The sequence below is a fragment of the Diadema antillarum genome, unplaced genomic scaffold, assembly GCF_040938485.1.
Source record: "Diadema antillarum isolate AM-2024a unplaced genomic scaffold, OU_Dant_1.0 seq00000910_RagTag, whole genome shotgun sequence".
Taxonomy (NCBI): domain Eukaryota; kingdom Metazoa; phylum Echinodermata; class Echinoidea; order Diadematoida; family Diadematidae; genus Diadema; species Diadema antillarum.
The window spans coordinates 1,014,753-1,032,431 of NW_027271766.1; the positions used below are offsets into that span (position 1 = coordinate 1,014,753).

At 39.8% G+C, this 17,679-nt stretch overlaps 1 protein-coding gene across 1 annotated transcript in view; it reads left to right on the forward strand.

Moving 5' to 3' along the window:
- LOC139741231 (uncharacterized) overlaps nt 1-14,219 on the forward strand; it is a 39,507-nt gene extending 25,288 nt beyond the window's left edge. Inside the window, exon 2 of the mRNA XM_071651826.1 lies at nt 13,419-14,219. Coding sequence (XP_071507927.1) covers nt 13,429-13,770 — 342 coding nt within the window. The 5' untranslated portion in view covers nt 13,419-13,428 and the 3' untranslated portion in view covers nt 13,771-14,219. The remainder of the gene's footprint in view (nt 1-13,418) is intronic.
- The last annotated feature ends 3,460 nt before the right edge of the window (nt 14,220-17,679 follow it).

A 17,679-nucleotide genomic window follows, 5' to 3' on the forward strand; every position in this document is an offset into this window, starting at 1 on the left:
GCGCATTTTTCAGTGAAGTTTTTTTTCTTTTAAAGTCCAACCGACACGAAAAATGCGCTTTATTCATACAGAAGAACTGGTGTAACACCACCCATTGGCATTGTCGCCACAAGCACCAAAATCGTTATCCATCACTTCCATTTGTGATGCATACTGTATTGTTAAAACATCCACCTAGTCCCCACAGGCACACACCTATACATTCACCCAGCCCCACTTCATGAACCGAGGGAATCTAATCCGATTTCTGACCCCTTTGCATTAGGGGAGTCTATAGCAGTGACTGACAAAATTTTGGTTTTCTTATATGAACATATATATATACATTATGAACGTAATACTAGGAAAACGAGTATATATCTATATATAAATATATATATATACATATATAGAGAGAGAGCAACTCACCGTATATAATGCCTGTACACATATCCTGATTATACCATATTCACACACACACACACACACGCACACACACACACACACACACACACACAAGCACACACACATATTTATAATGTACTCATAACTTGTAGAGTATGAAGTGGACAGTATATGAGCTGCATTAATTGAAATCTTATGCTGATATGAACACAGTCTATAGCACATTAAATAACAGTCGCCATCAACTTCTTCGGTTCCTGCAACTCGCGTACGCGCAAACTCTATCACCCTTGCTTTAATAGTGACATCTCTTTTCAGCTATGTTCCATGAAAGAAATCGTTAAAGTGGTTGCCTCATTTATATTGTGTACTATATATATATATATATATATATATATATATACATATATGTGTGTGCGTGTGTGTGTGTGTGTGTGTGTGTGTGTGTGTGTGTGTGTGTGTTTTAAGGCATGAACAGTAATATTGGCGAGAATAGGGACGGAGGTATGATTAACATTCAAAATCAAAGATCAAAGTCAATGTTTCAACATGCTTTTTTGATTTTATATGAGGATACAATGTAGAAAACAATCCGAAGTTTCGAAATGAGATGTGCGGGAGTGAGTCCCTGATTGGGTCTCAGAAAACTATTTTATACACAACATCGGCAAGCACCTGTCATGAAAGTCGGAGGTCTTTCTCGTTCGTAACTTTGAATTGACGTCCTGACACTTTGCACTGCGTTTAAACTGCTACTTTAATTGGGGAGCACCGGGCGTCAGCTAATGAAACCCGGAAGTGGGACGAGAAACGGAAAAATTGCGCTGAAGCGAAGCGCTTTTTTTGTTTGGTTTTGTTTTGTTTGTTTGTTTATTGTTTTTTTTTTTGTCAGCAGAGGAAGTGGCACCAGAAATATTTTGAGGGCCCCCGCCCCCTTTACGGAATTCCTGGATACGCCCCTGCCTTAGATAAGGAGACTAAGATTATTGTCTAAAGATTATTGCCTATAGTGACAATCTTTGCTGTTTCCGAAAAGGAGTCAGCTGATCATAATGTACATTCTGAATTACGTTCACTGACTGTCTGTTTGGTTACTCTGAATTTCCCTTTCCCCAGCGCTGGGGCAAGAAAATTCCCCCTAAAATTCGGCAGATTCCCACCGGTGGATGCATTCCGTCAGTGTCAAAACAGTCTGGCACTTTACTCTGCAAATACTCTCCATCTTGTTTTCCACCGAATTAAAGTCGTTGAGAGGCGAACCAGCACCACTTCACGTCCGCTTCTAACGCCGCTCGTCCGGCAAGTCATTCTTCTCGTATATCAAGCTGGGAGAAAAAAAAATGAGAGGACTTCAACCAATTAGATGCAGACAAATAGAACTCGAAAGTCACTGCGCGCCGTTTGCGCAAATAGGGGAAGAGTTTGTAATGCTCTTGTAATATTGTTAGCTTCTCCCCCGTCTCAGGACCGTGGATGCCTTAACAAGTAGGCTACGTTGGCTGTCCGGGGGGATAGTCACTCGAGAAACTCGAATCAAACTTGGACGCTTGTCATATTTCAGTGTTTACCGCGGACAAAGATCACTACTTCGAATCCACACAATTTGTACAGCTAAATGTCCCTCTATCATGACAGAAATGTTTTTTTTTTTAAAGTCCAGGAGGGAAATTATTCCTCAACCTGCAAGGTTACTTTGTTTTAATACGGAGAACATCGATTTAGAATTGCCAGTAATGACATAGTATTTCCACCGAAATCCAACAATCGAATAGTTCCACAATAATAGACGTTTAGAAAGATTGCATTCTATTTACTGACGATAAAAAGCATTAGCAAGAGAGCATCTTTTAAAACATTTTACAAACGTTCCTCTAACATATTTAACGTTGGATAAACTAACAAGATATTGCGAAGATATTGGGAAGAATGCAACGCTGTAACTTATGTTCAAGTATGCAGTCTCATAATCGATGTCATCAGCCATTTCATAGTGTAGGAAATGGTTTCTTCTTTCCAATAAGAAAATAAATCTTGCTTAGGAAAGGGAAAACATCCGTCCTGACGCCAACCTCGTGTAGAAATCACTGATCTTAAGGATAACTTACTATACAACAACGTCAACCGCTAGTCGCCATGGTGTAGAAAGTGTCATTGTATGATGATGTCCTATTAATCATGGCATCTTTGGTAGAAAGGACCCGAAGACAAATCCCTCTCATTCTGGGAGAATGGTACGGACGGTATTCCTGGAGTCAAAACGGTAGTTTAAAGTTTTAAGGATGATTCGATATCAACGAATGATTGGTATATTCCTTATATAAATCTTGAAATAGGATATTTGGTGTGTTTTTTTCACTGGAATTAGACTCCTTTTAAAGGCTGAAGAGTCATCTTTGTATTGAATTTCATATCAATAAGCAACTATGACACGACATTGTTGTTCTGTGGAAAACCTTTGACTTTTGAAACTTTATAAAATGTCTGATTTTTAGTCAAACCTTTTCTGTCCTTATCGTTTTTTTAAAGCAGTACATGACGTTTACGTTGAGAGGGGTTTACTGTTTTACAGCTTTTTTTTTCTTTCCTCATTGTCTTAATTTCCTGCGCGACTTGTTCATTTTAGGTAGGTGGATATCATGAATTTCGTTATTCTAACTCTGTATGAAAAGTGGGTAATGTCTTCATAAATGTGATTGTACATGCTGCGGTTCTGAGTATGTGGTCAAACCAATCATTATCACGACGGAAATCAAGCGCTGTGAATTGTCCTCAGGGATGGGGGCGTCTGAATGTAGCGCCCACTCTCGTGGTCTCACCACGAAACAAGAAATCATCTATGATTGGGTGCAAACATCATCGCGAGTACCGTGATAAGCAAACATGCTAAGCAAATAATTCGATCATGATAGATGTCTTGCAACTTTTTTCCCCAATGTAAGTGTATAATCGCAAGAAGTCGAGGGGGAGGGGGAGGGTGAATGCAAATGGAAAGAAATTTAACAGGCTTTGATACGTCATCAAATATATCTTTGTGTTATTTGCGTCACTATTTCTTGAAAACCTTGAGCCCACTCATGTAAGATCTTTCTGTCATAGAGCGGCATTATTATCGCCGACACCAAGAATGGGCTTTCTCCGAAATGCCTTTTAATTCTTTACCGGAACTCGCATTTTCCAATATCCGTAATTTCTGTCAAGATCGACATTGTACGAGGAATATGAATCTTAAAGGGAAAGACTAGTAACTGATCAGTGGGAATCAGTGGGAATGCTGAGGGATGATTGTTCCAATTCTTGTGGGATTCATTTAACAGAACATTATATTTCTATCGTTGTGTGAAAATTATTTGCTTCAAAACGGTCTCATATTCAAGTAATGTGCAGCTTAATGCCCAGTCACTGACCAGGCATGCTAACCTGGAAACATTATGCTAACACAGAATAGCACTGGCTCATCAAAATCATTACCAACATGAGAAAGGGGGTATCCCCCTCCCACACCCTCCCCCCCCCCCCCCCCCCGCTCGGTCGCTTCGCTCCCTCGCCGAGGATCTCGTCACATGAATGGGCCCCCGTCGAGATTTTGCCCCCCCCTCCCCCCCCAAAAAAAAAATAAAAATAAAAAAAAACAGCAGTGTTCCGGCGCGCTTTGGGCCGGGGGTGGAGCTGCAGTCCACCCCTTCCCCAAAATTATTTGGGCAAAAAAGAGAAAAAATAAGAGTATACAAGTATGCTTAAAATCGCAAGCTGGCAACCCTAAAAATCTCCCTACTGTTGGAGGGGGATACCTCCTCCCACACCCTCCCCCCCCCCCCCCTCGCTCTTCCCCTCCTTGGAAAAAAGCTAGATCCGCTCCTGTATAGCATTGATAAGTGCTTTATTTAGTCGATGCATTACAAACACCATGCAAAACAATATGAATATATGAAACTGTCTGAATACTACTTGATCTCCTGCGTGACCTTGTCTTTTCAGTCTTTTAGTTTGTATGTATGTCTATAAAATGTCTCGTGTCCTTGCTTCTCTCTGAGCGTCTGTCAGTGCATTGGACCATATTATTTACTGATGTCATTCTGCCTGTCGGTTTCTCTTCCTGTCTTTGACTATGTCTGTCTCTTTATTGTCTCCATTCAAATCGTTCTTTCCCCTTGCATTTCGTCCATTTCCTTCCCCTCTCTCACTTTCTTTCTTCTGTGTGTTTGTGTCCGTCCATTTTTCTCTGTCCGTATGTTTGCCCGTTCTCTCGCAACATGTCTCCTCGAGTTTCCTTTTCACCTAGGCTCTTCATTTGGGCACTTCCTGCGCGCGAGTTATCTTTGATGTTATACCTTATTTGCCTTAATGCTCACCATTGAATACCGCATCGGTAGAAATGAGCTCCTGGGGTGTGACTTAAAAGGGATGTACAGAAAGCCAGTGGTGGAACTTTGCTCAAAGCTTCTCAAATCGATTTTGTGACTTCTTCTTGGATGTGTCAAGCACAAATGAGTCAAATGCAGCGTACTACATAGCTTCTTGTCATGAACAAACATGATTACTCAGCAGAGCTGTGGATACAGGTTTTTTTTTTCAATTAATGAAACATGAAACAAATAATAGTTTTCTATACACTGATGTGTATAATGCCTGTCGGTTTGAAAGAAGCAGAATGTCAGAAACACATCAATACATGGAAGGAATTACAACAGTATTTGAAAAGCGACAGTAAAACAAAGACATGACTTCATTCTGTCGCATCTAAATGCTGCGACATTCACCACAATGTGTACTTGATGACAGCTTATAATGTGCCTGAGTGATGTATTCAGTTCATGTCAATCGGATGTTCGAATAAAGGACCAAACTTTCACGTTCAGATTCGAATCAAGGAAACATTCACGAACTGTCGCCAGGAGGTCGAAGGATGAGCTGAAAATCATAGTTATGAAAATACAAGACTCCGTAATGAAGGAATCTGCTTTGTATCAATTAAATATCATTCATTTTGGAGTATAAAGGATACCGATTCGTGCAAATTGAGTGAAGGTTTTATAGTTGACGTAGATATGACATTAAAAAGGAAGGGAAGAAATTCTGCCACAATTCATATCTGAGTGAATGGCAGGTTCTTTTGTCAATAGAAGTCGCAGTTTAAGAGAAATCTGTTCGTGGCAACTATCAGATTATGAGTGCGAATGGGCTGTGACAGCGAGAGTTGGCGACAAGGTTCGTGGTGAGTGCGTCCCGGAACTTCTGGCTATATATACGTTATTATCCTATCCACTCTCATTCAGCGTCATGAAAGAAAGACGCACGGTGAATAGGCCGTGTCGTATTACCGTGTTTAGCGTAGGACACGCGGAGTGTGGGTGGAGAAAGTAATATGTGCCATGTTAGCGGTATACGGTAGAAACTTTAATAATCGTCTTGAGGTGTCTATAATACTTGTCACTCACACATTCTGTGTATGAATTGCTGTAGTCGTCGTTTAAGCTGAACCTGAAAGAAAGCAACAGGCATGCAGCAACCCTGTCATGGATCTGTTTTTTTTTCATATCTTTAGATGTCAGCAGAGCTGAATGATAATGTGCAATTTTAAACGTTCTTAATTGGTTCTCTTCTTATGCCTTCAGTCAGCAAACACGCAGTCCGCTGCATGCGTAACCACCTCCAATTGTCAGACTTAGAGGCGCCATTTCATCTCAGACAATACTATCTTTTCTGTTGGTAGCTTTTTGTCAAATATGTATAGTTACCAGTTTTTCGTTCTCTTTTGAAATGATGCCATCATTACAGTGTTTGTCTGTTGCTTTTGGCAACGATTCAAATAATAATCTTTTTGTCGCGCGCGTCCCACCCGTGCATTGTGGGACGTGCGCACTGTGGAAAGTAGATCCTTCTGCAAATGCCAGGCTTGATAGTGATGTTTGAACAAGTGAACCAGGGGGTTTCCAGTGATCCGCCGAGTATAGAGTTTGAAATGGATGATGGGATGGAAAGAAAACGACACTTGCCGGCCACTGGGCAAAACTGTGTTTACAATTCACTGCATTCGAAGGAAGGGGCGACAAATCGCCCTCATTCAGTGCCATTAGTGTTATTACGGCTGCCGTCATAACAAGTACGATACCAGACAGCACATTGGTTGAAAGTTATTTGAAATGGGCTATCAAAGCAGCAGGAAACTAGATGAAAACAAAACTGCTCGATTATGACGACCAGATCCCTTAACTTATCTTCTCTCCTCCCCCCCCCCCCACCACCAGCAAATCTATCCAATCAAGTAAGAGGAAAACATTCTTTAAAAAGCGCAATTTCGAGACAAACCAGGATGTACCCCAGAAATGATTTGAATTTATTTCATTGATAATGATCAAGAGAAATAGCTGAAAATATCAAACTTTCCTTGATTGCGTTTGAAACATACAATCTGTCTTTTGTTTGTCTTTGTGCTGTCAAAATATGGCGGTCAATCTATGACTTTTCCGTATACGCTATAAACATGCTATATTTCGCAACGTGTGTTCTACATCCTGTAGTGTGTCAAACAGTATACAGATCTAATTTGATGGCTAAATATTTAGCCATTGTCCCAAAAGCGTCCGTTACCCACTTGACAATATATACGATTTACACAAGTCACAAACTTGGAAAATTAGTATTTACCGACAAGGTGAACGAGAGTTTTGCAATAACTCTCGGCCAGTGGACTGAGAGAAAGAGAGAGAGAGAAAAAAAATCCTGATGAATTGAGCACGCCATATCAATAGCATACTGCCTGGGAAGTATAACATTACAAGATTTAAATCAGGACTTAAGGCTCTATATTAAAACGGATGTGTTGCAGCGCTTTATTGTCATGGGAGAACCCCATTCCTGAACACACAGGTGAGTGACCGTTATTCATTTTGTTTTAAAAGATACTGGATTCTTTTAGCCTATATGCAAATACATCCATCCAAAAAAATAAATAAATAAAAATACTGCGAGTGAAGAGAAACAAAGATTTCCGATGTATACACATTGATGAAATTCTTTTCAATGAAGAGTTTGTAACTACTGTGTTTCATTATTGAATCAAGGTCACCAAATAGCTTCATTGAGAAAAAAACACACAAAAGAGAGCAAAGCAAAATATAGATCAATGATCCCTAACGAAAAAAAAATCTATCAATCACAAGGAAAGCAAGAACAAAGATAAAAGACAAGGTATCGCATGAGAAAAGGCAATAAGAGATCGGGATGTTGTATACTATTGAATCACATAAGGGATGAGGCTCTATGTAAAAAGATTTCCTTCATATGAACTAAACTGAACTATAAACTCTTGGACGAGATGTCTAGTTCACAATGTCCCCGAAGAATCTACTCTCGCTCAAGATGGCTACCCTGGGTTACTAAGATCATTGAATACTTCCTTGTAATCCAAGAGTACAGATTGCTTATGTATTTGATTATAATACGCGTTCTATACTTTCAACCACAAAAAAGTAAAAAAAAACCCCATAAAACATTAACGCGGAAACTGATAGTTTCGAGGAATACTCGTGGGAACTTAACCCCCAAGAAAGCCTCCTCCAAAAGCCATCCTTTTGACGTAAACAGGTTTGATGCATGGGGAAAGCTCCTCCTTATCGGCATTTACGTTGAGACGAGAGTCTTAGAGGTGCATATAGCTGAACAGAGAATTAAAACTTAAACGCGTCATTATGATTACAGCATTCATTGAAAGAAAGTTATGATTCAAATAATTGGATTATTTGGTTACTGTTAACCGCAGAATGTCTGTAGATTTAAGATGGGATCGGATATTTTTTGTGAAGATATCAACGGGGATTCCTTGTAGAGCTTTGTCCTTTTTATTAGGATTGTAAGAAAACCCCCGAGCAATGATTCCAAATCCAACAGAAGAAACCCGGATGAGATGATTCACATTTGATACGTTATCACACAAAGATGTAGAATAAAGATACGTGATAGAAACTAATTGCTTTTGATGTCGGAACTTACACGAGTGGGGATCATTATCTACGTCGCTAATACAAGGCACGATTGAAATATTGAGAATCCATGGTTTATTCCGATTAGCCATTACAGTCGTTTTGCTTGTCTCGTCTCGTCTCGTCTTGTCTCGTCTAATGCTTGTCCTCGAGATCCGTCGACTCTGATAACCCCCTTTTGTAAAATCAAGATCTGAATGTGCTTTCAACACGCACAAAAAACCGGAGAGCTGCTACGTTTAGCATCTTTTGCCTAAAATGGAGCGCAAAGTGCAGTGTGGAAGGGATGTAGCGATTTAGTTTTGATCACAGCTACTGGGCTTTTTAGGCTTGCCGACAGCATTCATGTTATCACTCGGACTGACGATGCGTATACCTGCGAGGGATAAACAGTATAACAGTACCATGTTCTATTAGATTATGCTAAACAAAGGGGAAAACAGGAAGAAGGAAAAAGTCGGATAGAGAAAGATGCAGAAAGGACCGAAAATAAACGCTCTCTGCGTCTCTGAAAACAACTGATGGCGTCTTGAAACTGTCAATAAAATCTGGCGACCTTAATAACAACATGGGCGTACTATGTGCATCTCACTAATAAACGCAGTCTTGGGGAGCTACTGGTCTGCTGATGTATGCAGTATTTGTTCCTAAAAATGAAAGATACCAACCCCAAAATGAAATCCTCCATTGAAACAATGATCTGCAGCAAAGACGATAAGATGGCGCTAATAACGCATCCATAGAGGGATGTTAGAGAGGGCTTCCTATGTGGAAATCTCCTGTAACACAACTCAGTTTCATAATGTTTGGAAGCAACAAATACCCCCCCCCCCCAAAAAAAAAAAAAAAAAAAAAAGTGTACTGAAAATTATTTCGTTTCGTGCTCACGTCGATGTTCATATGAGAGTGCCAAAGACACTATTATCCTTACGACATTGCATGTAAAAATACGCGCTTGGTTTGATAGCATCTACAAAGCATGCACAGTAATTAAAAAAACAAACAAAAACAAAGCGTGACTTGACTCATCCGTCTTTCATAACTCGATGACAATCTGAGCGCCAAGAACCATTTGCTATTATTATGATTACCTTCAACTAATTAACTAGACAGCGTGATTATCACACGTGCTTCACATGCTACGTACATCGAAGTCTGAACTTGCCTAATTGAATACCCTCTATGAAACCATATAGATCTACGGGACTACATGCTCCTTCTGTCTCTCCATTTCCTTCGCACTTATCTCTGAACCCCCCCCCCCCCCCACACACACACACACACTTTCCTTCTGGCTTTGATGTGAACCCCCTTTGACCGCTGTCTACAATTCGTATTAATTCGTGTTTTGGGAGAAAATAAACCTCGGGCTTAAGACCCCCTTTCCACCAGTCGCAATTTAAATAATGCGAAATTCTGATTTCCTGAGGCTTGAGAAGGACGTGGAGAACTCGTTTGAAATCATGATGGTATGTTTACATGACTTACTCTCGTGGCGTCCAGTGGAATTTAGTCAATCCCACAAGTGTTCTCTGAGCTAAAGGGGCTATTCATATTTATTTGCTGATCAATAAGGGGGTGGAGGTGCTTCTACTTGCGCATTAGAGGTGTATGAATGTAATATAGCGAGTTGGACTGACTCCATGCATTACAATACAAAATATGAAGTCGTATTAGTGCCTGATCATTCACTGCAGTTTTTCTTTTGTTTCGGATAATAGTGATAAGTGATGCCAATTCACCTATCACAGAAATTGCTCTCCTGAGAGATGATTCGCCGAAGAATATTTTTCTAAACTTGTGTACACGAACCACATCTGGAACAACTATAAGAAAACGAGAACTACCGTTCTAACTATATACTGTCTTTCATCCAGTCAGATTTTCATATAGACTACCGAGCGTGAGTTTACTATGCAATGTTCCCTCTCCGGCATTAGAATTTCTTTCGAAAGCATTTAGCTAATATATGGTTGTACGTGTTTCTTGTAACATCTTCCCACAAAAGAGTGACTTTATCATGATATGTTTCACATAGTTGTATTAGATGGAGAATCCGTCGGTCAAGAGTGACCATGAGTAACAGATGAAGAATTTGTGATCCAAACATATAAAATAATCTATATACTGCGCTACTATTTGTATAAACGTGCCTTGGCTCCGGTACCCTGTAACGCATGTGTATCCCTGTAGATTTGACTTGTCTGCAAAATGAGATGGGAGAATAAATGCAGGCTTAAAGGGGGATCCAGGGCCAGTTCAATGTCAGTCTGAAAAGAAAGAGTAAAATATGACAAGTTAGTACAACAGGGAAAATTTAGTCAAAATCGGATTAAAAGTACAAAAGTTATTACATTTCAAAGATACGCTTATTTTTGCAAGACAGTTCTTGAACAGTTGGTAGATGAGTAAGCTGATGATGTCATTACCTCACAATTTTCCATTGATTGTGTATGAAAATTGACAAAGAAATTCACTTTTCTCTATTCCTGGTCAAATTCAAAATAGAAATAAGCCAGATATGTTAGGATTTGAAAATTAAAAGGGCATATTAATGTTTGAACGAAAAGTTGGACATTTTAGAATTATATGTCCTGTGTTTGTTGTTTATGTGGTTGTGAGGGCATGACATCACTAATCTATATTGCATTATTTATTGACTGTTCAAAATAGTGATGTTTCATGAAGATCAGTAAAACTTCCAAATGTCACATCTCCTTTAATTTCAGTCGAATTTTGATCAAATTTTCACTGTCTTGCAAGGGAAAAGTTTCACCCTCTCTCTCTTTCAGACTAAGTTTTTACTGGTCCGGAACCCCCCTCCAAATCCCCTCTCTCCTTTGCCAGAGACTGCTTCTTAATTGCCCACTGTGACGTAAAGAGAAATCAGCTGTCATTTTTATTCCCATCAAAAGACTACAATGATTGACATAAACTCCCGTACTTAATTGCCTGTTTATACAAGTTGTAATTTGCTAGTAATCATGCGCGCCAACTTGTGGGCGGTTATGACCCATCACCAAAAACTCAAGCAATAATATTAATGTTACGTAATTCCTACGCAATACTGGGCAAAAATGAAAAGAAGGTAACGAAATCATTAGCTATTCATTAGCCATATTCAGCTTCTGTTGGCTATGAAGACAACCAACAAAGCAGAACGTCACATTTTTGTAGATAATAGTCTCCATGTTTTTCATGCAGTGCATAGGTGATTACCTGAAGAGTTACCCAACCCTCTAATGGTTTGCATTCTATATATGCGACCCAACTAGAAAGGGTTTCTTTTAGGAATACAGTGAAAACTAGGTATAACGAGATACTTGGGACCAGAACAATTTGGTCTTCATATCAGATAATTATTTTGTTATATCAAAGTCAATAAACAATACAAAACAAAGGAAATAAATTCATTGGGACCGGAGAGTTTAGTTTGTTATATGAGGTATTTTGTTATACGAATCTCTTTGTATTGAGTTTCCACTCAACGGCTCCTCCTTCATGAAAATTGAAGGATAAGAAAATGTAGGGCCTACTTGAAGGATGAAGAAAAAGAATGCAAGAGACTGAACTCTTATCTACTCACAACACAGCGTATTCATTATTATCAGAATATGAAAACTTTTACCATTATCTTGCTTTCCCCACATAGGAGATAAACGGAAAAGATTATAGCGAAAAAGAGAGAAGGATAGAGAGAATATATATATATATATCAAAGAGAGAGAGAGAGAGACTCTGAATTGGCCAAGTATCGCACAATCCCTTCTCATCACCCCCTATCAATTTGTCGTCGTATTTGCTTTTGTCTTTATCTCTATAGCATTGACCTACATTATGGCCACGTTGAACGTCCATACAAACGAATACTCATCAACGTACACACAAACACACTCTCACACATACATATTCAGCAACGGTATCAGGTGTCTTATTGTCGTTGCCAGTTGACCATTCGGGATGACCAATGGGATGATCACTTGATAAGAGAAGTGTGAAAATGTCCAGAAATCGTGACGCAAAATTACGTGATCAAGAAGACGTCAAGTGCCATCAGTGCCCGCTTATCTGACAAGGTAACAAAGCATTAGAGAGATGTTCTAATGACGATAATGGCCTTATTAGGCTGTTTGCTTGCCATCTGCCTGCCAAATCGCCTTTCGATTATCGTATTGTTGTAAAAGAAAAAAAAAAGGCCGACAAGCAGCATGGCATCTTGGACGTGGTTGTTTCTCGAGATTTCTTTGCTCGGTCCTTTCGAGTAACTCGTGCGTGAACAATATTTTGGCCACAGACGGGTAACGCTCTTCCTGCTCAATCAGCGGAAGGTAGAAGACAACGACATATGGGTCCTGCTTCACCTCTTCAACATCTGTCTATACTTCATTATAACGACTTCCCTCCCCCCAAAAAAAAATAAAGAGAGAAAAGAACGCTCATAAAACACAATACTAGACGCTAAAAGATGACTTCAGCAAGCACGCTTGATTGGGGGGGGGGGGGGGCGGGGAGGGACAGAGTGGGGAACAAAAATCACACAAAATCTGTTCATAGAATTTGTCTTCCTGAGAGTAATGAATACTGACTTGTTGCAAGCAACCCCCAACACACACTTTAGCTGTTACACAAAAAGAGAAAAATATGCAAAATATAAAATACAAGAAAAGCCACCATGACTTTTGAGGGTTCCACCACTAGTTATTCCGTTGGAGAGAAAGACGGGAGTGGGGATGGGTGGCTCGGTGGAAGGGAGTATCGCATCATATAAGTCAAACATCCAAGAGCACTGTCTACTTCCCCCCCCCCCATCTCTCTCTTTTTCTAGCACTCACACACTTACACACACAGAAAAACACAACCATTAATAATGGTAACAGCTTACAGTAGCAAAGACGAAAACAGACACACCGCTGATAACGAAATGGTACCATTGATACGCAGACGAATGGACATAAACGCATGAATTACTTTTGGCTATTTCCATGATGATCCTTGAGTCTCGAAACTCGACTAGATAACCGAATTTCTTTTTTTAACCTTCATTCTTGCTTTCAGATTTGCCACCATGAACACGCTGTCACAGTATCTCCTCCTAGTCTGCTCACTCCTGGTACTCATCCAGAGCTACGCCCTACCGTTCGACAAGCAGACCGACGACGAAGAGCCGCCAGAGAACAAGCAGCAACTATGGGACGCCCTCCAGGCCGACGCCGTGCTCGATGACGACGACGACGTTTTCAGCAGGATGACCAGGGGCGACCAGGCCTTCAGTAGGGACCGACGCCGCGTCTGCGTGAGCGACTGCAGCTTCTGCCACTCGTTCTTCCCGACCTACAAGCTCGGAAGCTGCTTCCACGGATGCCGAAGAGGGTTCCACGATCTCGGCTGCAAGCAGTTCCGCTTCTAGAAGACTCCAGATTTGCGTCCCGTCCAGCCCCCCCCCCCCCAACCTCCACCTCCCCATCAGTTATCCCTGCAGATCGGCATCACCCGCCTCCATCACCATGTTTCTCGCAACCCTTAACACCACCAGCCCGATGCCACCATCCATGACGTGACCCACGATAGAGGGCCATTTTGATTGAATTCCATCTGATGGAGACGATGAAACATCTCTCCCGGTGTTCGGGACTTACCTTTCTTCTGCTTTACGATACAGTCTAGTCTGGGTGTGAAACACTTTACTTACATTCTGAGCATAAGGACTTTTTCAAAAACAACAAAAGATCACTTAAATGTCGGACTGTAATCTAGTGCCATTCATCTTTGCTTCTTGTATGAACCAGTCAAAATAATGTTAGTGATGCATACAAATGTTGAACCTGCCATCTCTTTATGTTAACAATCCAACACTTTTTTTTTGCATCTTTTTGGGGGTTTTTCCCCCTCTTTCTCTCAAAGACTCACTGTCTGACTGTGCATCTCTAGTGTTCACCGGGACGCACGAATAAGAGTTTGTACCATTTTGTATGATGCTCTTTATTGTGTTCTTGCCACAAGATAACCAAGCAGTGCGTTACTACTTTTGCATTTACCCGCATTTGTAGCTCCGACGAACTATCAATTAGAACCTAAATAGACGTAGAATCGATCCTCAAATATTTTAGAAATAAAGGTTTATAGAAAGCGAGTGACGTGCTTGACGTGATTGAAGAAAAAGAGATTGTATAGTGTTTATCATGCATTTTCGGATGCGCGATAACACGAAATAACAGGAAACTGGGGATATGTTCGGACAAGAATAAAGCCAGATTGTCGGATATCTATTCTGAATGATGTTGATAACTGAAATATGATAGCAACTTAATTGTTATCCTGTTCAAGGTTTAAATCAGTTTGACATTGCTGCTATAGCCCAATGAAACTGAATCAGTCTTCTCACTTGTTCAGCTATTACCATGATTACTGCATGATTTAATGCACCAAATAACCAACTTTAATCCTTCAGTTTAGCAAAATAATGTTTCGAGGTAGAAGTGCGTTAATCTCTCAGACAACGTGTAACACCAACGTCACCTTCTTAACCCGTTCAGCTTAACACATGACATTGACCAGATTCTAATCAATATGATACTCCTTCACTACTGGTTTGTCTAAAGATGAGTGTCTACTTCTTGTCTACTTGCACTGTGTCCCATCCTTGGCATATATACTCTCTAGCAAAAAAAAAAAATAAAAATAAAAATAAAACTGGGCTTCTCTTTGTACCGGAAAACTGACGCTTTCAGAGTAGACTGCATTATCAATATCACCATGTCATCATGCACAGACAAAGATGCGAAGATCGATAATAGAAAATTTCAAAGTCTTCTGTTGGAGTTCGTATCTCTATAGAGCTTCAAAACGCCTAGTAGTGGATGTAGATAGCTTTGACATGATTATATAGCCGCGTTGTCCGTTTTCACTTGTCTTTTGTTGAAATTGTTTCGCACCGTTCTGTCACGTACCAGTTTTTGTGGCTGTATTTATGAAATGATATAATAAATTACTCATATTTTCAGCTCCCACTTTCCAGCCTGCATTTCTCATTCCGGACAGCTGCGATAATGAGTTAAACTTCTTGAACGTATTTCACCTTGATGTTCCATTTTGGGAGCAAAGTGGATTACTCATGCTCTCTTTTTTTTTTTTCTATATTCATACGTTTTAACCACAACCCTTTCTGCTATTCCGTGAAGGAATATTCTACGCACAAAAGAGGATAAAAATACAAATTACAGAACCTTTTGACATTTTCCGCAGAGATAAAAAAAAAAGATTAAAAAAAGGGATACATGAAAAACAAGAAGGGACATAGAAAGAATGGAGGAGTAAAATGGAGATAAAAGAAGAATGAGAGAGAGAGAGAGAGAGAGGGGGGGAGAGAAAGAGGATAGGGAGGACTGTCATAACACAGAAAAAAATAATCCTTAAGCATTCTTCAGGATGCTTTCATCTTATATGCACCTTATAGAGTCACACACGGCCGGGTCAAAAAACGCATTTGATCCGAGTGAAAATGAGCCGGATTAATCCCGGAATAGAGGGTAATTTATGCTGCAGTCACACACGGCCGGATTTCGAACCGGGTTATGGTCCATAAGGAATTAAAACCGTATCGACCCGGTTCGAGCCGTAGAGACCCGCATTGACCTGTATCGAACCGTATTAAAATCCGCTTAATAAATCCTTAACTGAATCCTTTTCGACCCCTATCGACCCGTGTCAACCCGCTTCGACCCGTACCGTAAACCTTGTCATCATCCGTTGCATGAAGGCGATGTGTAATACGGCAAGGGTCCATACGGTTTTACGCTGCTGGTTGCAGCGGGTCGATGAGAGTCAATGCGGTTCGAACCGGGTCAATTCGGATATCAATACGGACTTGAAATCCGTGAGAAAATTTTGAACATGACCACAATTTTTTTTTTTTTTTTTTTTTTTTTTTTTACCGCCGTATCGTAGCCCCGGGAATCCATCAGGAATTGACACGGGTTACGATGCGGGTCAATGCGGGTCTGTACGGCTCGAACCGGGTCGATACGGTTTTAATTCCTTATGGACCCGGTACGAAATCCGGCCGTGTGTGACTCTAGCATTACATTTTTAACAATATTTATATTCTTTGATCCTCTTCATAACACGTAAATACTCTGATGACCCGAGAGATTTGTGGCACGGTAACTGGTGAGAGGGTATGATTTGTTTTGTTTCCCTCACAATGTTGCTTTCCAAATGTATGCATCTGAATAACATTATTAGTTATTATCCATTCCTAGAATATGCAGTATACTCTAGATCCGAATTCTATTTGTGAAACGAATATGCACGTTAGAGGGCGCTATTTCACCAATGGGGCTTTTTCAGTTGCTCAGGAGTTGCATTTTTCTTCCCAATGCCTTTTTTCTTATTTTAAATCACACCCTTAAAAGAAAAAAAAAATGGTAATAATAATACTAACCGAAAAGGTTGCGCAAAATGCAATGTTCCAAGTACTCTCTCCATAATATACCACTTCTGAGGAATAATTTTAACCTTGAATGAAAAAATAAATGCAAAATAGGAAGCGCACGAAAAATAAACATTTATACAGGCATCACATAAAAATTAGCTATCTTAAAATTATTGGGTGCCTACGTGGAGAATGCAGACATGTCATTGGCACATAATGTAAAAGATGCATTGATAATAGGCAGTGATAGACAGTGATGGAATAAAAACAATGATACAGTAAGAGAAATACGGTGTGTGTGTGTGTGTGTGTGCGTGCGTTATGTGTGTGTGTGTGTGCGCGTGCTTATGTGGGTCTATGACTGAATACCAGGTAAATCCTTAGATTAAATTTCAATGCATTCTTTTCATGGATTATCATCCCAATCTTAATTGACTGAATTCGCATTTATAACCAATCAATCACGATAAATTATTATTATTATCATTATTATTTTCCATGTCAAAGCTTAAATGGGGGTCAGATTTTATAATATGCTATATAGGTTTCATGTAAGAGATCCCATTCTCATATTCTCAAAATTCTTACTTTTTCATACTTATTATTTTTTTCTCTTGGAATTACTAGTTTGATGGCTGGTATTCAAACTCATGAGCAGTGCAAACCATACAATCGATTTCTGAAAAATTACAAACAGTTCAAAAATAATGTATACTGTACAATTTACAATTTGATATTAAATTAATTGATATAGCTGAAATAAAATCATTCAGTTTAACATTTATGTCGAGTAAATGGCACATATGACGTGACTTTGTGATTGTGATGATTTTGTAAATAACTACAAACAAACATATCATTTTGATGTAGCTTCGCATTTCGCAA